At 29.9% G+C, this 21,273-nt stretch overlaps 1 protein-coding gene and 1 pseudogene across 12 annotated transcripts; one reads left to right on the forward strand and one right to left on the reverse strand.

Annotated features, from left to right (window-relative positions):
• The first annotated feature begins 4,441 nt into the window (after positions 1-4,441).
• Positions 4,442-9,501, forward strand: LOC114189798 (uncharacterized). Of its 12 annotated transcripts, none has more exons than XM_085667970.1 (10): positions 4,442-4,620; positions 4,727-4,941; positions 5,055-5,084; positions 5,226-5,400; positions 5,476-5,912; positions 6,074-6,198; positions 6,279-6,403; positions 8,361-8,430; positions 8,520-8,587; positions 9,017-9,501. In XM_085667970.1, the coding sequence occupies exons 5-8, from the start codon at positions 5,827-5,829 to the stop codon at positions 8,391-8,393; spliced, it is 369 nt and encodes a 122-aa protein (XP_085524096.1). In that variant the 5' UTR covers positions 4,442-4,620; positions 4,727-4,941; positions 5,055-5,084; positions 5,226-5,400; positions 5,476-5,826; the 3' UTR covers positions 8,394-8,430; positions 8,520-8,587; positions 9,017-9,501. The 12 variants fall into 12 exon arrangements, 10 of the variants coding, with proteins under 10 accessions (XP_085524096.1, XP_085524097.1, XP_085524094.1 ...); XM_085667971.1 differs by having other exon boundaries at positions 5,239-5,400; XM_085667968.1 differs by having other exon boundaries at positions 5,055-5,400.
• An 828-nt stretch (positions 9,502-10,329) lies between these two features.
• LOC146882012 (uncharacterized) lies at positions 10,330-11,431 on the reverse strand (annotated as a pseudogene).
• Between the last annotated feature and the right edge of the window lie 9,842 nt (positions 11,432-21,273).

Here is a 21,273-nt window from a genome sequence, read left to right on the forward strand (position 1 = left end):
GTAACCAAAGTTTCTTTGTCAATTAACAAATCATAGGTTTCTGAAAATAAAAATCTAATGTTAAAGTTATGCAATAATTAGGATATAACAACCGATGGATTCAATATGTTAAAATATCAAAATATACTTTCAACGTGTAAAATTATTTCATTTTTCAATGATAGATTTTTGTAAAGACATTAAGAAAAATCTTATTTTTTTTTTAATTTTTATCAACTAGAAATAAAACTAAATTATAATATATATATATATATATATATATATATATATATATATATATATATAATAAAATATATAAGTTAAGTTTATGTAAATATGTATATATATTTATATAAAATGTTTATTAATTACGGATAAACTTGTATATATGTATATAATAATAGGTAAACTGACATATTGATATATAATGAAAAAAAAGAGAAAAAGAGAAAAATCCTCACCATAATTTTCTACTCCATGCTCCACGTAATTGAATTAGATAAAATGATAATAAATGTCATTTGAGCTTTAATGCAATTACCGGTTAGAAAAGAAAAAAAAAATGGAGAGCTTAATCCATAAGAAACAAAACTAACGAGAGAAATTTAAAGAAGACAAAATGAACAATGTTTTCTAACCGAATGAATTGAATGTAATGATTATACATGTAGTATAAATGGGGGTGGTGAATGTGAAAGGAAAACAGAGACAATAAGATAAAAAAAAAAGGTTAAATTACTCTTTTGGTCTCTCTATTTATCATGAAATTTCATTATGGTCTTCAAGTTTTTCGTTGTCTCAATTTGATCATCATTTTCTTAAAAATGACTCAATTTGATCCTCACCGTTAACTTTGACCAAACGTTGTTAAAGTCAACACCACGTGTCAATTTCTGGTTTTTTTAATTTTTGACACGTGTCACTTCACAGTTGAGTCACATGTCAAAGTGACTCAATTTGGTCCCTATATTTGTTTTTAGTTTCAATTTAGTCCCAATTTTTGTAAAAATGAAGCAATATTGTCTTTCCTTAAATTGTTACTAAATTTACTTTTTTATAAATTTTATGGTGATATTGTTACTAAAATTAATGTTTTTATTAAATATTTCTATAAATATTTTAAATTAACTTTAAGTTCTACACAAAACATTAGACTTTGATTTTGTTTTGAACTTGAAATTTAGTTCCTAAACTTATGTGTGACAAGTTATTTGATTTTTAATTTTTACTAGGTTTGTATAATATGATACACTTGTATGAACTTAAGGAGAAAACGTGAATTGAAGAGGAATGAATAAGTCTTGTTATTCAAAATGAGCAGTAGCAGGTGGCTTTTATAGCCTTTTACACGTAATGAAGCAAAACAGAAAAGCCACATATCATGGCACGTATACACGGAAAATAAAAACTGACCCTGAAGAATCGGGTTTATTAAGAACGTGAATAACAAAATAACAAATAATAACTAATTGACTATCAATCCCTCCCTTAAGCTAATGCATCTGATTTGGCATTGAGCTTAAACTTCAGCCACGTTAATTCTCCGAGCATTCTACGGAATTTCACAAATTTCTCCAATTTGAGAGGCTTTGTCATTATGTCAACAATCTGTTCTTCAGAGCTACAAAACCTCAGTTTCACAATTCCATCATTTACCAAGTCCCTGAGAAAATGAAATCTTACTCCAATATGCTTGCATCGTCCATGGAAAACAAAATTTTTGGACAACTGAATTGTAGAGTTGTTGTCACAATGAATCTCCGAACTTCCTCTTTATGCAGCTCCAAGTTGTTCCAAGATTCTCCGAAGCCAAACACAATGACAAGCACAAAGTGCAGCAGCAATATATTCAGCTTCTGTGGTTGAGAGACTCACTACAGGTTGTTTTTTTCGAAATCCATGAAATTGCTCCAGATCCCATAATAAAAACAAAACCTGAAGTGCTCTTCCGATCATCCCAATCTCCAGCATAATTGCTATCTGTATAAGATACAAGACCTGCATTTTTGCTATCTTTTTTGTATAGTATAGCAAAATCAATGGTGTCTTTTATATACCTTAAAATCCTTTTTGTTGCGAGCCAATGAGATGACTTTGGATTTCCCATGAATCTACTAATTAGGCTTACTCCATACATCAAATCTGGTCGAGTGGCTGTGAGATACATAAGACTTCCAACTGCTTGTTTAAACATGGTGGCATCTACTTCATCTCCTGTCTCATCTTTTGATAACCTTGTTCCAGGAACAATGGGATTCTTCACAGAGTTGCTGTTTTCCATGCCAAATCTTTTAAGGACTTCTCGAGCATATCTTCTTTGGCAGATAAAAATTCCCGCTTCATTTTGTATAACCTCAATTCCCATAAAATATTTCATCCTTCCCAAGTCAGACATATCAAATTCTCTCATCATTGAGCTTTTGAATTTATCACACATATTTCTATTATCTCATGTAAAGATGAGATCATCTACATAAAGACTAACGATAAGTATGTTACCTCCTTCTTTCTTCGTAAATAGTGTGTGCTCGCTAGAACATTTTTCAAATCCTTCACGCATAAAATATGCTTCTATCTTGCTATACCACGCCCTTGGTGCCTGTTTAAGGCCATATAATGCCTTTTTTCAATCTGTACACCTTGTCTTCATTTCCCTTTACGATAAATCCTTCTGGTTGTTCAATAAAAACTTCTTCTTCAAGTTCTCCATGAAGGAACACATTTTTTACATCAAGTTGGAATATTTCCCACTCATGTTGAGTTGCAAGTGCAAGAATTAGACATACCGTATCAAGTTTAGCTACTGGTGCAAACACTTCTGTGTAGTCTACTCTGAATCGTTGTGCATATCCTTTTGTCACCAATATTGCTTTGTGCTTCTCTACTTCTCCATGTTCGTTAAGCTTGGTTTTAAAAACCCACTTGACTCCAATTGGTTTGACACCTTTTGGTAGGTCTGTCAGCTCTCATGTGTTGTTCTTCTCTATAGCCTTCATCTCAACTTTCATTGCCTCTTGCCATTTTATACTTGTTCGTGCTTCTTCGAAAGAGAATGGATCATTTTCAGTTATGAACATCATGAGATTTTCTTATTCTATAGCTAAATCAGCCAAATCAGCCCCTGTCACATAATCTGTCATCCATATTGGCTCTCTTCTAACTCTTGTGGGCCTCCCTTGATCTGAACTTTCTTGATCAGTGTCGCTGTCCTCACTTGTGGGTGATCTTGAGCCACTATCACTATCTTCATTTTCTTCTTGCTCAACTTCTTATGCAACTTCTTCTTCTCCTTCAAGAATGTCTCCTTCATCTTCACATATTAACACATCAACCAACCTTTCTTCATCGGTTCTGCCCCAATCCCAGCTTCTTGCTTCTTCGAACACCACATCTCTGCTTACAATTATTTTCTTGGAAACAGGGTCAAATAATCTATAGGCTTTTGATTCATCACTAATTCCAAAGAAAATACATATCTTACTCTTATCTTCAAGCTTGGTTCTTCTTTGATCTGGTATATGAGCATGAACCACACAACCAAAGACTCGAAAATATGCTACTATAGGCCTCACATTGCTCCATGCTTCTTTAAGAGTTGTATTTTCTACCGCTGAAGTTGGATTGTGATTTTGGACATGCACACACCATTTCACGGCCTCTGGCCAAAATACCTTCGGCACTTGCCTTTCATTTAATACAGCCCTCACACCATTCATGATCGTTCTATTTTTCCTCTCAGCAACTCCGTTTTGCTGCGGGGTATAAGCAGCTATTAATTGCCTTCTGATGCCGTGGATTTTGTAGAATTCTTCAAACTCATGTGAAGTGAATTCACCACCTCTATCCATTCTCAAGCAAGCAATGTGCCCGTCAACTTCTTTTTCAACGCTAATTTTGTAGTTCTTGAAGGTTTGGAGTGCTTCAGATTTCTCATGTAAAAAATAAACCCAAGCTTTACGTGAAAGGTCATCTATGAAGGTTAAGATATACCTTTTGTTGTTGTTTGAGGAAGGTTTGAGAGGACCACATATGTCAGCATGCACTAGTTGTAGTTTCTTTGAGGCTCTCCATGTGCTCCTTTTTGGGATTGATCTTCTATGTTGTTTTCCAATCAAACAAGTGGTGCAAATCTTCTTTGGTAGCTTCAGATTTGGTAAGCCCGATACCAAGTGGTTGTTTGAAAGTGTGTTGAGTCCCTTGTGATTAAGGTGCTCAAATCGGCAATGCCACAAGCACTACAAAAAATATTACTTTTAACAAAGGATATTTAGTGGAGGTTAATACAACCTTGGTAAAAATTTTAAATACAAAATGTTTTAAGAACCTTTGTTAAATTCTAAAGGTTTATTTAAAACCCCATGAAAATAACATAGTTTTATTGAAAACCCCATCAAAATAACGTAGGTTATTCAAAACCCCAACAAATATATAGAATTTATTCTATTTTTCCCTCGTGTTTTTTTTTTCGTTCTCTCCCTCCCACTAGTTGTTTTCATTCTTTCTTCTTCATCTTCCTAAACCCTAATCAGGCACTCAACGAAAGAGAAGTGTCGCAACCGACGAAGTCGCCTCACCGTCGTAGCTCACCGCCTCTGGTTTCTAGGGTTCTGCTTCACTTTCACGGTTTCTCATCTTTCTATGGTAACACGTCTTTTCTTCTCTCAACCTCACTCCTTTGATTTCCTTCTTCTCCTTTTCCTTAGACGTTGCCACGTCGTTTATTCGCTTCATTATCCTCGGATTTCAGAATTCAGATGTTCAACATGGATTGTGGTGTTTTCTGAAATAGAATTGGAGAAATCTGTTGGATTTGTGATGTTCAACATGTTTACTCAGTACATGTTTGTCATCCAAAACCTGTACATAAATATGGTTTTCCTGAATGTGCAATTCTTTATAGCTTTGTGAATTGTGATTAATTCCATTGGTGGAGAATTTCATATGATATCCTGGGAGATTCAGGTAATTATTTAAGGATCTAGAAAGGGAAATGTAATCTCGCAGGCATGTTCCTGCATCTTTTATTTGTGCTTTCTGTTATAAACTGAATCTCAGGAACTTTATCTTTTTTACAGATGAAGCTATTTTCTTTGTCAGGATTTAAGGTATACAACTTGTCATACTAAAATTTTAATGTTATTGAGCAGGGTGGATTCTTTTTTCTTGAAACAACATCTTTGCCAATGGCTATTGATAGTTATTCTTCATATATTTGTTGTATTGGCAATCTCACTTCTGATGCAAAGCTACCTAAAAAAGGCACCAAGTGGGAACATAATGTCAGAGAGAACTATACTTCAGATGATGTTATTGATCGCGGAGCTAATAGCACTTCTCAACAAGCTGCAAGTAGATTGCCAGAAGCATGTGACTTTTCTTTGTCTCAGTTTGCTTTTGTTTTAGCACATGAAAATGAATCTGGTACATAACCTCTTCTCTAGTTTTGTTGTGTAACTGTATTTTCTTTCCCAAATATAATACAATTCATTGTTGCAGGTTGTATTCAAGAAATTGTAGTAGAGGTTGACATCCATATGAATTTTGAATTGGAAATTTCTGGGATGAAATTAACAATTGACCTTTCTCGTTTATCAATTCTATCTCAAACTATTTAGAGGAGAGTGGAAGATGAAGCAGCAATTCCACATTTTTCTTCTGTCACATCAAAAGATTTGTCACCTCAGCATGCTTCAGGAAATCCTCTTTCAGGATTTCAGAATTTTGCTAAATTGAACTCAATTAGTGATGCAAGTAGTTCAAAAAACACTCTTCCTATTCAGGTTATTAGTCATCAGAACCATATTTTGAAAAACTTAAGAGCTTTCCTGACGCTAGAGAGGCCAGATAATGGTGTTATGCTTTTGTCTCGGTGTTGGTTTGGCACTGGTTCCCTTTTTGGTTTTGATATTACACTTTCTATATCTGAAATTCAGGTGAACTTTCATAGTATTCTTTATTTATTAAATATTCAGTCAATATTTGTCCCTGCTGCTTTGTTTTTCAATCAAATTTGGCTGCCTTTTTTCATTGCTACATGTACTGAGACTAATGTTACATTTGTTCTAACTTATGTTTTGTTATGACAATATGCCAGACAATTATGTCAATGTCCTCCTCACTCTGAGGTAGCCAGTCAGAATACAATAAAAAAATTGGAGAAAAATGATTGGTCTTATAGCCATGAAGTTGACAATTGTTTGGAAGCAATGATTCCTGATGGTACTCCAGCTCCTGCTATATGTTATCTGTTTTTAGTATTTTGTGAAATTTCAATTGTAATTAGCAATGATTGTGTGTAGGGGCAATTGTTGCTATCCAGGATGTCAACCAACACATGTATTTTACAGTTGAAGGTGAGGAAAAAACTTTCAGAGTAGGTGGTGTCATTCATTATTCTCTGGTAGGAGAAAGGGCTCTTTTCAGGGTAAGAATTATGTTTACAATATCTTTCTATTTTTTTTAATTCATTTTTCAATCTTCTGTTCTATACTTAGTTGCTATAAATTTTTCAGATCTTCCTCTTTCAATTATAATTTCTTGATTTCTTGTCAAACACTTAATTATGTTTTTAAAATATGAAGTAATTTTAGGGTCTTAAATGCATTGGAGTTTATAGTTTGGATTTAACTACAGTAAAGTTAGAAAAAAAGAGTGTTTCCACCTTTAATTTCTACTAAGTAAACTTAAACTTACACTTAAAATAAAGCGATGTTACACCCTTAATGTCTCACTGTAAAAGAGTCAAAGTCTTATATTTTATAGGAGTTTGATTTAGAATATCTTCTTGAGTCACTTAGGAAATCAGTAACACCTTTAGTTGTTGTACTTAGTGTGATTTTTGTGAGCAAATATTGGACGTGAATACGATTTTATGTTTGTCTCTGAAAAATGAGAAATAAGAAGTTTTTTGAATAAGCAACATGTTTTAGTTTATATAAATAAAATTTACATGGAAATAATTAAATTAAATAATATTCCTAAGACATATTAAACACTGGTTGGGACTTGGGTATTATGGGTGCCTAATTCCTACATTTAAGTTGTATGACATGCTCAGGGGGGTGTTTATGTGATTTTTCTTCGCTTTTAACAACTAGCTTGCAAAGGTGAGTTTCCCTTGTGCTTTAGTGCATAACAATTGGTGTTTTTTATTAGTTGTCGATGTTTCATAAATGGTTAGCTAGCTGTATGGGAATTCTTAGAGATATTGTAAAATTCTATTGAGTTGCCCGCAAATGAACATCTCTTGGGCTGTGCATAAATTTTATTAATTGAGCTTATAAGGAGATGTCAACAATCGTATTTTATTATTCCATATTTAGCAAATTATAATTACGGTGTATAATGTGAATACCCCTAAATAACAGGGATCTGATTATATCTCTGAATAATAGGGATCTGATTATGTCCCTGAACAATAGGGGTCTGATCACATTAAGTGTTGTTACTACATTTCTAAAATTATCTTTGCAATCTTGTACAAAAATACGATGTACATATATTCTATACATTTAGCTTTTTAGTACTAATCTCCTTTCATTTTAGAATGGATATTTCGAAATAAAATTTTCACATTCCCAATGACACTTTTGTTAAACACTTCATTTGTTTCGGTAGTTTTCTTTTAGATGTTTACTATTTTATACAATATAATTACGACTACAATAAATTGTTTAAATTTATATTAATTTGGTAAAAATAGCTTTTGGATTTTCAATTTTTATAGGAAAGCATTGCTACAAATAAAAGATAGTTACAAGTATAATGTTTCTATCTTGCATGCGACTTTGTTATTCTTCACACTTGTATTATACTAAAAGTTCAGCTGGAACAATGTATTCACATACTGTTGAAATTTGTCTTATGATAATAGAAAACTTATTTTTGAAAGATCTTATGATAAAGGTTCACGATCTTGCCCTTTATATTTCTAATGAAAAAGTTATCTGGCCAATTATGAGTGGTATTGGATTTTGAGCTTATGAATTTTGAATTATAGTTCAATGATGTGATTAAACATATGCTTATGTTAACTATAATTTTGTATGGTTCCTACCATCCCCACCTGAACTTAATTAAGACCTTAGTTTTGCCAACATTGATGTCAATTTCTCCTTTTAATTTATGTTATCCTTTACAATGTATTTCTATCATGAAATGGCACGAGGAAAGTAGTTGGTAAACATGTCATGTGTTGTACGGCATCTCTAACAAAAGGGTATATTTTGGGAAGCTAATCTCCCGGAAATTATTAATCTGTTTTAATTTTTCTTTATACCTGTATAACATGTATATGAAATGAAAAAACTTCTCAACTTATTTTCTACTTTAGGTTTCTTTCTGAATCATGATTATAATTATTATGATTTCTGTTGTTTTAGTCAGATATGATGCAAATGAAAATCAAATGGTGACAGACTTGTTTCAACAAAGGAGGATTCTTAAACGTAGGTATGTATCCCAATATAAACGCACTACTCTGTCTTGTGTAAACCATCTTATATCTTCAAATTTACTAATCTAGATTGATGACTATGCAGATATTACCTTGTGGAGAGAGCTAAGGATGCTAATATTGTTGGGATTTTAGTTGGAACTCTTGGTGTTGGTATGTTGTGTTGTCAAATTTTTATTCATTTTTTGTGTGCCTGATAATTACTAAAGTGGCATGTGCATATACAGAATTATATTGTAACATTCCTTGCGAAACATTACAATATTGCAAACATCCAAAAAAGAAAACATTTTATTTGAATATTGTTGTCTAGTAAGAAAGGATTTCAAGAGTGAATCCTTAATGTTACTAGCCTTGAATGTGATGAGAAGAATAATTTTCTGACTTGAGGAACATTATTATGGGAGACATCATTTGATTATTGTCTATGATTACAGAATGCATATGTGAATGGTTCACAGTCTTAATCATGGTTTAGGTAGCTATAAGAAATACGGAAACTATCTCCTATGAGAGTAAATATTTTATATTCTTGTTTTTTTTTCAATAAAAGTGGGATTTAATTCAACATATTACATACAGATGGAGCTGGTTATCTTCACATAATCAATCAAATGAAGGAGCTCATAACTAGAGCTGGCAAGAAGGCCTATACTTTGGTTATGGGAAAGTCAAACCCAGCTAAACTTGCTAACTTTCCTAAGGTGAAATTTATTACAAGATATATTAATTGAAGATTCACTAGCTCATGTTCTAGGAAGTAAAGAACATTGTGGTCGTGTCCGAGGAATGGGATTGGGACCTTGCCCTTCTCGTGTGTTTGGATATACTAGGAATTTTCATTTTGGGACATCCTCATCTTGTCCTTCTTATTCAGAATTGCAAAATCAGGTTATTGATTTGGATTGTCATGTGTAGCAATATGATGTTGTTTGCTTTGGATTGTCATGACAAGGTTGTAAATGTTGTTTTGTTGCTTTGGATTGTTTTCTATAAGTAGAAGTAAGAAATGTAGTATATTTTTTGTTGATAGATCGAGTGTTTTATAATGTTTGTGTTTTTTACGATTTTTTCTGACTAATATTGTACTTGAATTTGAATTTGAATTCATATATTTGTTATACTTTGATATACATTTAGTCATCTATAAATAATTTGTCAATTTGATGAGTTTATATCTATTTAGGTATAATTTCATTAAATATAGATTAAAAAAATAGAATAAATGTAAATAATTGTGATTGAAAAAATATATATGAATACATAAATGATAAATGAGTGAAAAAATATAATAATAATAATTTAAAAATCTATGGTACTTTACGGAGGTTTTGAAACCTATAGTATTTTACGGAGGTTTTGAAGCCAGGGTATTTTAGGGAGTTTTGAAACCCATGGTATTTTATGGGGGTTCTGAAACCTATGTTATTTTATGGAGGTTCTAAAACCCATTGTATTTTATGGAGGTTTCAAAATCCACGATATTTTACGGAGGTTTCAAAATTCATGGTAATTAACTGGGGGTTTTAAACCCATAAAACTTAACTGAGGTTTTAAAACCTATGTTAAATACAAGAGGATAAAAAACCTCTGTTATTGATTGGTGCTTCCTGGGGTTCGTAAAAACCCCGGCTAACACATTCTCCAGGGATGGTTTAGCGGGAGAAATCGAAACCTCGGGTAAAGAACTTAGTAGAGGTTTTAACCCTGGGTAATATAAAAATAAACCTCCGTTAAAAATATTGTTTCTTGTAGTGAAGTGAGCTTCCTTCTCTATCTCTATGTTTGTTTGTAGACACATCGTCTTCCTTGGTGCTGCAATAGCTAATACATAAAACATTCTATTTCTACTCATATTAGTTTGCATGATTAAACCCTTCCCAGAGTGAAATACTTTACATGTTCCATTCTGAATCAAGATTGTCAATCCTCTTTCTTGAAGTTGTCCTAAGCTAAGAAGATTATTCTTAATCTCAGGAACAAAGTAAACATTGGAAATTATTTGAGTAACCCCACCAACCTGCATTCTTACACTTCCTTTTGCTACTACTTTCATTGTCATGTCATTTCCCAATTTCACAGTTTGGCAGAAACCTTCTTCTAGACTAGAAAACCAACCTTTGTTTCCTGTCATGTGGTTGCTACATCCTGAATCCAAGAACCAAACTTCCTCATGCCTAGTTTGGTGCAGATCCATGTGTGACATCAACACGAGTTCTTCTTCTTCTTCCATCTCTACGTAGTTTTCCTTTTCTCTCATTCTGGACATTCATATTGAAAATGTCCAAGCTTGTGACACTTGAAGCATTCAATAGTTTCTTTGTTTAGGGACCGTCTTCCACGTCCTCTTCCTCTGCCACCTCTGCCATTTCTGGAGAAGGTGCGTCCTCCTTTTCCTTGTCCATAACTGTCATCATGAGCAACTTTCAATACGTGTTCCTCCACTTGATGTTCTTGCATCCTTTGTTCATGAACAAGAAGACTTCCATGGAGTTCATCAAGGGTTAATGTGCTCAAATCGTTTGACTCCTCTATCGCACATACAACGTAATTGTATTTAGAAGTCAATGATCTAAGTATCTTACTGACCACCGTACTTTGCTCTATGTTTTCACCATTCGATTTCATCTTGTTCACTACACCAAGGGTTCTTCCCAAAAAGGTGTACACCTTCTCACCTTCTTTCATACCCAGTAGCTCAAACTCTCTTCTCAGGGCTTGAAGTTGTGCCCTTTTTACTTTGGTGGAACCTTGGTACTTCTACCGCATTGAAACCCAGATCGCCTTCGAAGTCCTTTTGTCAAGAATTGTCTCCAGAATTTCTTTATCAATTGCTTGGAATAAGAAATTCTTAACCTTCAAATCCTTGAGCTTGGCTTCCTCCACGCTTTTTCTCTATGCCTCACTGGTTGGTGCGATTCCAATTGCCAGCGGTGGGATCCCTTCATCTACAAGACTCCATAACTCTTTACTTCTCAGAAAGTTTTCCATCATCATAAACCAATGATCATAATGACCATCAAATCTTGGATTAGCTGGTTGCACGAACTTTTCTGACATTTTATCTGTAAACTCACGCACAATTTTCACTCTATATCAGGCCCCTTACGGAGCTCTGATACCAGCTGTAAGAACTTAAGGAGAAAACGTGAATTGAAGAGGAATGGATAAGTCTTGTTGTTTAAAATGAGCAGTAGCAGGTGGTTTTTATAGCCTTTTACATGTAATGAAGCAAAACAGAAAAGCCACATATCATGGCATGTATACACGAAAAATAAAAACTGACCCTGAAGAATCGAGTAACGTGAATAACAAAATAACAAATAATAAGTAATTGACTATCAACACTTGATGCTTTTAAATATGATGATAAAATTGTTAACTTTTGAAATTAAGTTTGGGTTTTAACTTTGTTTAATAATAAAACTAAAAAAAAACTTATTTAAAAATATTTTTACAAATATTTAATAAAAACGTCAATTTTATTAAGAATATCATCATAAGTTGTATACAAAGATTAAATTGAGTCTCAATTTAAGGAGGACAATATTGCTTCATTTTTACAAAAATTGGGACTAAATTGAAACTAAAAACAAATATAGGGACTAAATTGAGTCACTTTGACACGTGGCACAATTGTGAAGTGACACGTGTCAAAAATAAAAAAAAATAATTTTTTTTTAAATTAAAAAAAAATAAAAAATTCAAAAAAAAACATAAATTGACACGTGGCATTGACTTAACACCGTCTGGTCAAAGTTAACGGTGAGGACCAAATTGAGTCATTTTTAAAAAAATGAGGACCAAATGAAGACAACGAAAAACTTGGGGACCAAAATGAAATTTCATGACCAATAGAGGGACCAAAAGAGTAATTTAACCAAAAAAAAAGAGGAGTTTGTGAGTGTGAAATTAACAATGAAGAAAAAAAGAAGAAGAAGAAGAAGAAGGCTAAAACGTTCACAAAGTAACTACAAATTTTTGGGATATATCTTTCATAATAACTCAGGTAAGGGGAGGAGACATCTATCATTTTATTTTTTACTTTAATTATTTTTATCTGTTCATAATTATTTTTATCTCTATAAGTGAGGTGTTCCTAACCTCATTCTAATTTATATTTAGTTCTCGTTCCTATTTATTTATTTATTTATATTTATCTCCAGTTGTGCACTGGTCCTATTTACTCAATTTATATTTACTCTCATTTACTTATTTATATTTATCTCTAATTACATACTGGTCCTTTTTATTTATTTATATTTATTTTAATTATTCATTGATTCTATCTACTTATTTATTTATTTATATAATTATATGGTTTAATATTGAAATAAAATTTATGATAAATAAAGATTTGATTATTATAGTTGGAGGTATGACCTTAGAGATTTAAACGAGTTAGTATTACTCCAGATGAGATGTTCTTGAGTTACTTTGTTGGCCATGAGCTCATTTATCTTGACTAGTCACTACAAAATTAATCAATATCTTTATAAAGTATAATAAAATCCAATTTTATGGATTTGGGAGAATTTTCATTTTATTTTATCTTATTATGATATGCTGTATTTTTTTTATGTGATATTTGTCTCACTTCCTTCCCTATTTTATGATTGTGTGTGAAAAAAAATTATAACCTTATCATAGATGGCTGATCCCAACATGCCTGATCCCTTCTTTGTCAACAATGTGGCTGTTTTCCAGGGAATGCATGACAAACCAATGTAGTGAATAATTCTGTAACATTTCAGGGAACGAGAAAGTCTACTATTACTTTTCTCTATGCTCCAAACACACCAATTGTCATCGAATGACAAATCAGAGTGACCTTCTATTTACCCCCAATAGTCCAAGTGAATCTTATCCATAACCTTTCCCCTCCACCTGATTGAAAACCCGTATATAAGGGGAAACTGTAAATAAATAACACTTCTTCCTCTTCTAGTGTAGGAAATATAAGAAGTACTAAACAGTGTGGATATAAGATGCATACAATATTGTGTGTGTATATATATATATATATATATATATATATATATATATATATATATATATGAGTATTTTAAGTATAATTAGATATCATTGCATAATTTTGCCTCTAAATTTTTTAAGTATATTGTAGAAAATAATAATAATAAAAAATAAATAATAGATTTTTTTTTTGTCGTCACATCTTGTACTCATGGATGAGAGAATTTTTCTTTGCTTGTTTCACATCATTTGTTCCTTCATGGGTTACTCTTAAAATCTCCCACATTTCCTAGACATTTGTACAAACTGAAATTCTATAAAATTCATCAAGAGTTAGTGTAGATGATATATTATATTTCTAGCCCTAACATCATATTGAGCACTTCTATTTTCGAGTGATCCACTAAACTCCACCAAAGTTTAATAATGAGTACACAACACTTTTTAGGCTAAATACACAAAACCTCTCTAACGTGTGCAACAATAAAGTGTTGTTAGTTACAAGATTTCACATGCATCAAAATGGATATAAAATATAAGTCATCTTGAGAATAACCTCACACAAGTGTGAAGGATAGAAAATTTTAGTATTCTCAATTACAAGTTATTACAAGTTATTTGAAGATGATATTGTTGTAAGGGTTAAATATGCTTTTAGTCCCTTAACTTTTAGTGAAAATTGGAAATAGTCCCTTCTCGAAATTTTAGTCTAATTTAGTCCCTCAACTTTAGAAATGTGTGTATTGAGTCCTTTTAACCAAATGTTGTTAAGTTTATTTGATGTTTCGAGTGCGTTTCATGATAGCATTTGAGTTGTTTATAGTATTTGACTCATTTTCAGCTGAAAAATGTGCTTGAAAGATCAAATAAACTTAACAAAATTTAGTTTAAAGGACTAAATTCACATATTTCAAAAGTTGAGGGACTAAATTGCGTAGAAGTTTTCCTTGTTGTAAAATTTGTTTATTGCAATGTAGTTGCAATTGGCCATTATATCTAGAGTAGTTTTTGTTTTGGTCATTACTGATACAAAAATTTCGATTTAGGTATTACAACAAATATGAATTGAGGTGTTACAAGATATTCATCATGATCCATGAGATTTTAATCCATCACCATCCCTCATTCACACCATGAAAAGGTGGTCTGGTGCTCTCCAAAAAAAGCAGCAATTCAACTCACATCTCTTTCTCTCTAGGATTCTTTTGCTCTCTTCTTCATTTATATCTTTCTTCTATATATTTTCTTAGGTTATTCATACTCTTTTAAAGAGCTTATCTTACTAGTTTTTGTTATTCTTGGGATATATCCGGGATATTTCTATTATATCCGGTAGAATTTGCACATACACTACAGATAAATCATTAAGAACAGTGTTTTAACACGCCTTAAGAATTTACATATTCGTTTTTTATCATATTTTTACTATAATATTTCTTAAGTACCAGAAGATTTAAAGAATGAAATAAAATAGGACTTTATGAACGTATAATTGTGTGTCACATAATGTTTTGTCAAGTCTTCATGTATATAGCAAGCTTCTACAATGAAACTATTTTTATTTTCAATATCAAATAAATTGTAGAAATAGAATACAATAACACAGATAGACATACTTTGTGCCAGAAAAAAAAAAGAATAACAAAATTTATTTATATTTATAACTTTTTTTTTAAATAATGTAAGTGATCTTGATTTTCTAGATATGGAAACTCAGCTCAGCTCATTCTTTTAAATTGGTTATAAGCGATTTTAATATAAATATATGAAAAGTAAAACAAAATAATAATTTTACTTAACAATGTATAAGTGATATTTGTAATCTATTAGTTTACAAAATTTATAAATCAGAATTATGATTTCTGAATTAACCAGTTAGTTTAATTATTTAAACTGTGAAAATTCAATTGATGAGAGATGTATTGAGACATATGAACCCCTCCTAAATCCTGCTGATCCAAACAGAACAGTGAAAACGACGTCACATAATACACAATGCTCAGAACTAATTGATGTGTCGAAGCAAATAAGGATGAAGCAAATTACAAATCTATATGTCACTACAATTGAACATTGAAACATGTGCAAAAACCAAAATCCCTGCAAAGGGTTATGCTTTGTTTGGAAGATAGTGAAAAACAAAAATAAGAAAAGAAAAGAAAAACAATCTAAGGAAAAGAAAGTGAAATATAAGATTCTTTGGTGGGAATATAAAATAATTAAATTAATTAGATGATGTAATAAATTATTAAAATATATTTATGGTAATTTGATAATAATGAATGTGAATTAAAATTTAAAAGATAATTAATTACGAAGTAATTATTTAATTTTTTTAAAATAATAATAAAAAACAACAAGAATTACATTTAAGTTTATATAATTTTACTCAAATTTATGACTATGGTTAAATCTGTGAGTATTTTAATATATCGTACATAGATTGTCTAGGTTTACAGCGGAGAAGAAATAAGATAAGGAGAAGTCACTGCAAAGTTGAAAAGTTAATTAATTTAAATTCTATTTAAGCATCAAGCATAATTGATTGTAATACAAAATCAGTTATTTAAGTATAATCCATTATGATATTTAGTAAATACATTTTTTTCTTCTAAATTTTGAAATATGAAATGTAATGTCCTTTGATAATTAAGTTTTGAAATTTTACAAGTTAATTGATTAAATTAAAATAACGTTTCGTAAAATTATTCCATAAATATTATTTTAGCTTAACTTGAAATTCAATAATTATCGCTACTATTTATGTAAAATTGTCTAATTGTTTAATAAAAGTAGATTTCAAACAATTATCGCCATTCATGTTTTTAGATTATTCTAAATATTGTGAAAGTTAACTATTTTTATTTATTTATGATTATCATTATTTTTGTTAAAGATAATATTGCTTATAATTATTTGAAACAATAAATAAATAATAGTGATTATACAGTGATGCCTCACACGATTGAAAAAAATATATTCAAAACATTAGTTTTTATCATTGATCTCATATATTTTTTATTTTTAATTAGTACATTTTTGTCAAGTACAACCCAAAAAAAATCATTCCAAAATATGTCATTATTTGTCGTTTAATATATTTAGTTTATTATTTTAGTTCTTTATTTTTATTAAAATATTGTTTTAATATTTTTAATTGTAACCACCATGATTAGCAAATAAGTTACCACTAACTTCATCATTATATAGATAGTGCATACATCAAACATACAAATATATTGTATGTAAAAGTTTTCCAAAATAATCCTTAGTATGTACAAGAAGTGCTACATCATACAAAATCATACAAAAGTACCTAATTTAAAATATACATTCTATTTGCATTTTCACTATAAAATAAAAAAGCTTCATAGTCTCATTAGTGCTCCTTATTATCATCATATGTAGGAATCATCATCTGTAAGATCATTTGTTCAAGCACCATTTACAATCATCGTAGATGGATACCACAACACCACAAAAAGCAAAAGGTAAGTTAGTGAAGATTTGCAATACTATGAAAACAATTCATGTTCAACTCAAATTTAATAGTTCATATAAAGAATCAAGTGTCTATCATGATACAAGGCTTAATCATTTCAACACAACCCTAATGGCTCAATCATAACATAAGCATTTGTCTCTACTTTCGAAAAGACCAATGTATGAAGCAAACTCAGAGACTCTACACATGTTAACTCACTCTTTTCTCTTAGGAGTTATAACCATAGATTGACATTGGAACACCAATCTCTCTCGAGTATGAATAGGGTAAATTCCTTATATTTGTGAGGTCTAGTCCTTTTTCATATTGAAGCTCTAGATTATAGGAACATCTCTAACTCTTACAAATAGATATCATCCTCTACATGAATATGATACTAGCAAAGTCAAGATAGCCTCTTCAAAATCCCTCTCAATACACAACCTAACATCACATCCATGTAGTACTCCCTCCTTAGGAGTCAATACACTCACAACATCCACACTAAAGATACATATCTCATTCTAAATACTTTTAATCAAATTAAAACATATCTTAAACATCATATTTCTCAAACTTTCGCCTAGTGAGACCCCCTTCTCACCTAACAAAAATGAAATAGAGCTCCCTGGAACCAAAGTTCCAAGTAGTGCTCAACATTGTTCCTCTAGCAACCAGTGATCATAGGCACGCCCAACGCCACATATAAGATGCCCAATAGTGGCTACCTTAATGCTTTCTAGACTTTAAGTCTTATGTTTTTACTCAGCAATTTTGTTCTTGCCCAACGACCCCCATTATGCGCTTAATAGTGGTTGATTGGTACCCAATGCCACAGTCCCTTAAACTCTATGGAATCCATTTTTCAGATGGCACCCAATGGCGCTTAGCTTGTGCAGAATGCTCCAAACCCTTGAGCAACTTAAGAATGAAGTATTTTATTTGAAATATATTTTTCAAGTTTTTTTAATGTAAAATTATCTATTAAATTGTTACAATTAATGTCATTTAAATTTACACTTTTCTCCAATTCTAATTCATTGTTTATTTTATTAGAGTTTTCATCTTCATTATCCACCAAAATGCTAAATCCTAATCTAGTTAATAGTTCTGTAATTCAATCCAAGTAAAAATTTGAATTCCTCATAAAAATATATGCAGAAAAACTCTCTAAACCTTATAAATCGAAAAGTACCTAAAAAAAATCAAGAAAAAGAAGCATAATTTTAATCCTAATACAAATTCATAAAATAGAATAAAAACAACAAAAATACAAAAAAAAAAAAAACATACTATCTAGAAACGAGGATAAAAAGATTGATGCACATAGGCATCATGAAATTTAAAGAATGAAATCAGCCAAAACACTCGAAAGAAGAACTTTAGAATAGAAGAAAACAAGAAGAGGTAAGGAGGAGTGAAATAAGTAATGAGAAGTCACATAGATAAAAGAAGAAAATAAAAAATAAATTGATTATAAGATAACAAAGATAACTAATCATTTTCTTTTCCTAAACAAAATTACAATTTATTAAAAACAGAGTAATATATTAAACGAAAAATAATGACATATTTTGGAATGATTTTGGAAGCCTATTTTCAAACAGAGTAAGTTTCTATTTATTCTATTTTTTTTTTCTTTATGATTTTTTCATTAATCTTGATGGGGTTAATTAAAAAAAAGTGATTATTTCAACTTTTTTTTATAACATACTGAAGTTTTGTTTTGCTTAGATACTTTACTCTAGCTGTAATGCTTAGATGTTTTTGCTTTAAGGATAAGTATTGTAGGTAAGGGAAGTTATTAATGTTTTCTATAGAACTTTATAATAGATGATTTAGATGTGAAAGTGATGGTCATAATATCCTGAATTTTATGCAAAAGATTGTGGTTGGTTGAGAAACTATTTGAATGCTAGAACTTTTGTTTGGTGTGTTGATCTAGTGACTAGACTATGCATGATAAGTTGAGAGTTTCCTTGAATTGAGTTTTGAATATGGTTTAGATAGGTAGAGTAAATTTCTATATATTTCCTTATGATAATTTAGGAATTTGATGTGAGTGTAAATAAACATAATTTGACTTAAAGTACAAAAATTGATTGGAAATGAGAAAAGGATAATGCTTAGCAAATTGTGTTTTGGATCAATCATTTAAATTTTTTAGAAGTTGTATTATTAAAATGCTTTTGAAAATTACCTTTGAAATTTGGATTGATTCTATTCTTGATACTATTTTGTTTTTTATATTTTCACCCAAGCGGAGGATTTCACTTAAGCAAAAATAAAATAAAGACTCATATTTCACTCTATGTTCTATGTTTACTCAAGTGAAAATTATTTGCTTAAGCGAAAAGTGAATTGAAAATAACTTTTTTATCCTATTTTCGCTCAAATGAAGGATTTTTGTTTTAGGTGAAAACAACATTACAAATCAATCTAATTTTTGTCCACAATTCGTTCAAGTGAAAAAAAATGTCTCTTTTAACTTATTGAATATGTATGTTTTTGTAAGCGCAAAGTGAATATCAATTTTATATTTGATTGATTTGTGATTTTATTTGAATGTTTTTATATTGTATGACAATGCTTATTAAGATTCATTAAACTTGTATGAAGTTGGGATCATACATATAGATGACGTGTGAATCATGGTTTGAATTGTCCATTAAATATTGACACTATATCGAAATAAAGTACATCTTACTTTACCGATGATCTAAGTCATAGATTAAAATATTATGTGGTAAAAAACAACTGAAACATACATAGATGTGTGAACTTGAGTAGCAAGGAAGTTACTCTAATTCATAATTCTTTTATTCGCTTGTAGATTAAAATTTTAAATTGGATGTCTCGAAAAGTATACCTCAAAATAAAATATCATTTGATGAATAAGTTTTTTTTTCCTTTCATATCATTCTATCATGTTAAAATTTATTTTTAATAACTTATTCTTATATTTATAATGTTATGTTATGATTATATTATATTATATATATATAATATTATATTATATTTTGTTTTGTTTAAGCAATATTTAAAATATTTTATGTGTATAGACCATTTCTTAAATTATGTTATACATTTTATGCTTATGCTTTGTTTAAGATTATTACAAGAGTTATGTATATAATCTTATGCTTATACTTTGTTTAAGATTTTGATGAAGTGATGTGTTATAACTTTTATTAATGTATAAATAAGAGATTCATTAGAATTTAAAAAAAAATTGAAGTAAACAAACTTTTAAAATAAATTTTAATTTGAATATTTGTTTTCCTTTTGTATTTTTCAAAAACTATTTTTAAATTTTATCAACTAGGTTTCATTAATATTTGCAAATTTAATAAATATTTTAATTCTCTTGAAAATTTATTTGGTATTGTAATGTGAAATGTGTACAATTATAACTTTTTTTAAATATTTGATATTAAAGAAATAACCCCTCCTAATATTGAATAATTGATAATATTATGTTCTTTAGCATACTTTTTTTATTTTATAAAAATTAATTAATTAATATTGAAAAAATAAAAAAATGAATACGAGTATAAGTACAAGTATAATGAGGATGAAGATAAAACAAAGATTTGATACTCATTAAATTTGAACATAAAAATAAATATAAATTTCTTGATGAGATAATAAAACTCGTTCTTGTCCCGTTAACAAATTTAATCAAAAGATACATGATATGTGCCATTAAAATTTGAAATTTTCTTAGTTCAATAATAGTCACGTATAATAAACAGTATAAAAATATATATTTCAGATTTCAAATACTTGAGTTCCTACTACAAATTAATATATTGATCAAGTTGAAATTCTGACTAAAGATTGATGAAATTGTTCTTTCTAACAATATTTATACATATTCTCATCTCATTGATTAATTAAATACAATATCATTTCACCTTTGCCCCCCTTTTGTACTATTTCATAAAACTGTAACACAATTCTAAATGACCTAAGTATAAATTATTTTATAAGGATTGAATTAAAATTTCATCTTGAAATTACTTTTAGAAACATATACATTTTTCTATCCTTACATTTTATTTCGTTCTTAAACTATATATACTTATTTTATCTTTGCATTCGCGAACATGATACTATAATTTGCTGTAAAATTTCATTTATCATATAATAATAATAATATTAAACACTTTACATACTTGTATCATATAAAATACCTTTCTAACCATCCCTAATATTATATTTATCGCATAAAAGACATTTTAGATGATGTTCAATAAAAGGAATATTTTACGAAACTTTTATAAACAATAAAAATAAAATAAGCATTTATTCGATTTATAAATATTTCTCTTTATAATTTTTATTCTAAGGTAATTTCAATATAAACTAAAACCATAAA

The sequence above is a fragment of the Vigna unguiculata genome, chromosome 10 (assembly GCF_037176805.1).
Source record: "Vigna unguiculata cultivar grain cowpea cultivar isolate G323 ecotype 2 chromosome 10, ASM3717680v1, whole genome shotgun sequence".
Taxonomy (NCBI): domain Eukaryota; kingdom Viridiplantae; phylum Streptophyta; class Magnoliopsida; order Fabales; family Fabaceae; genus Vigna; species Vigna unguiculata.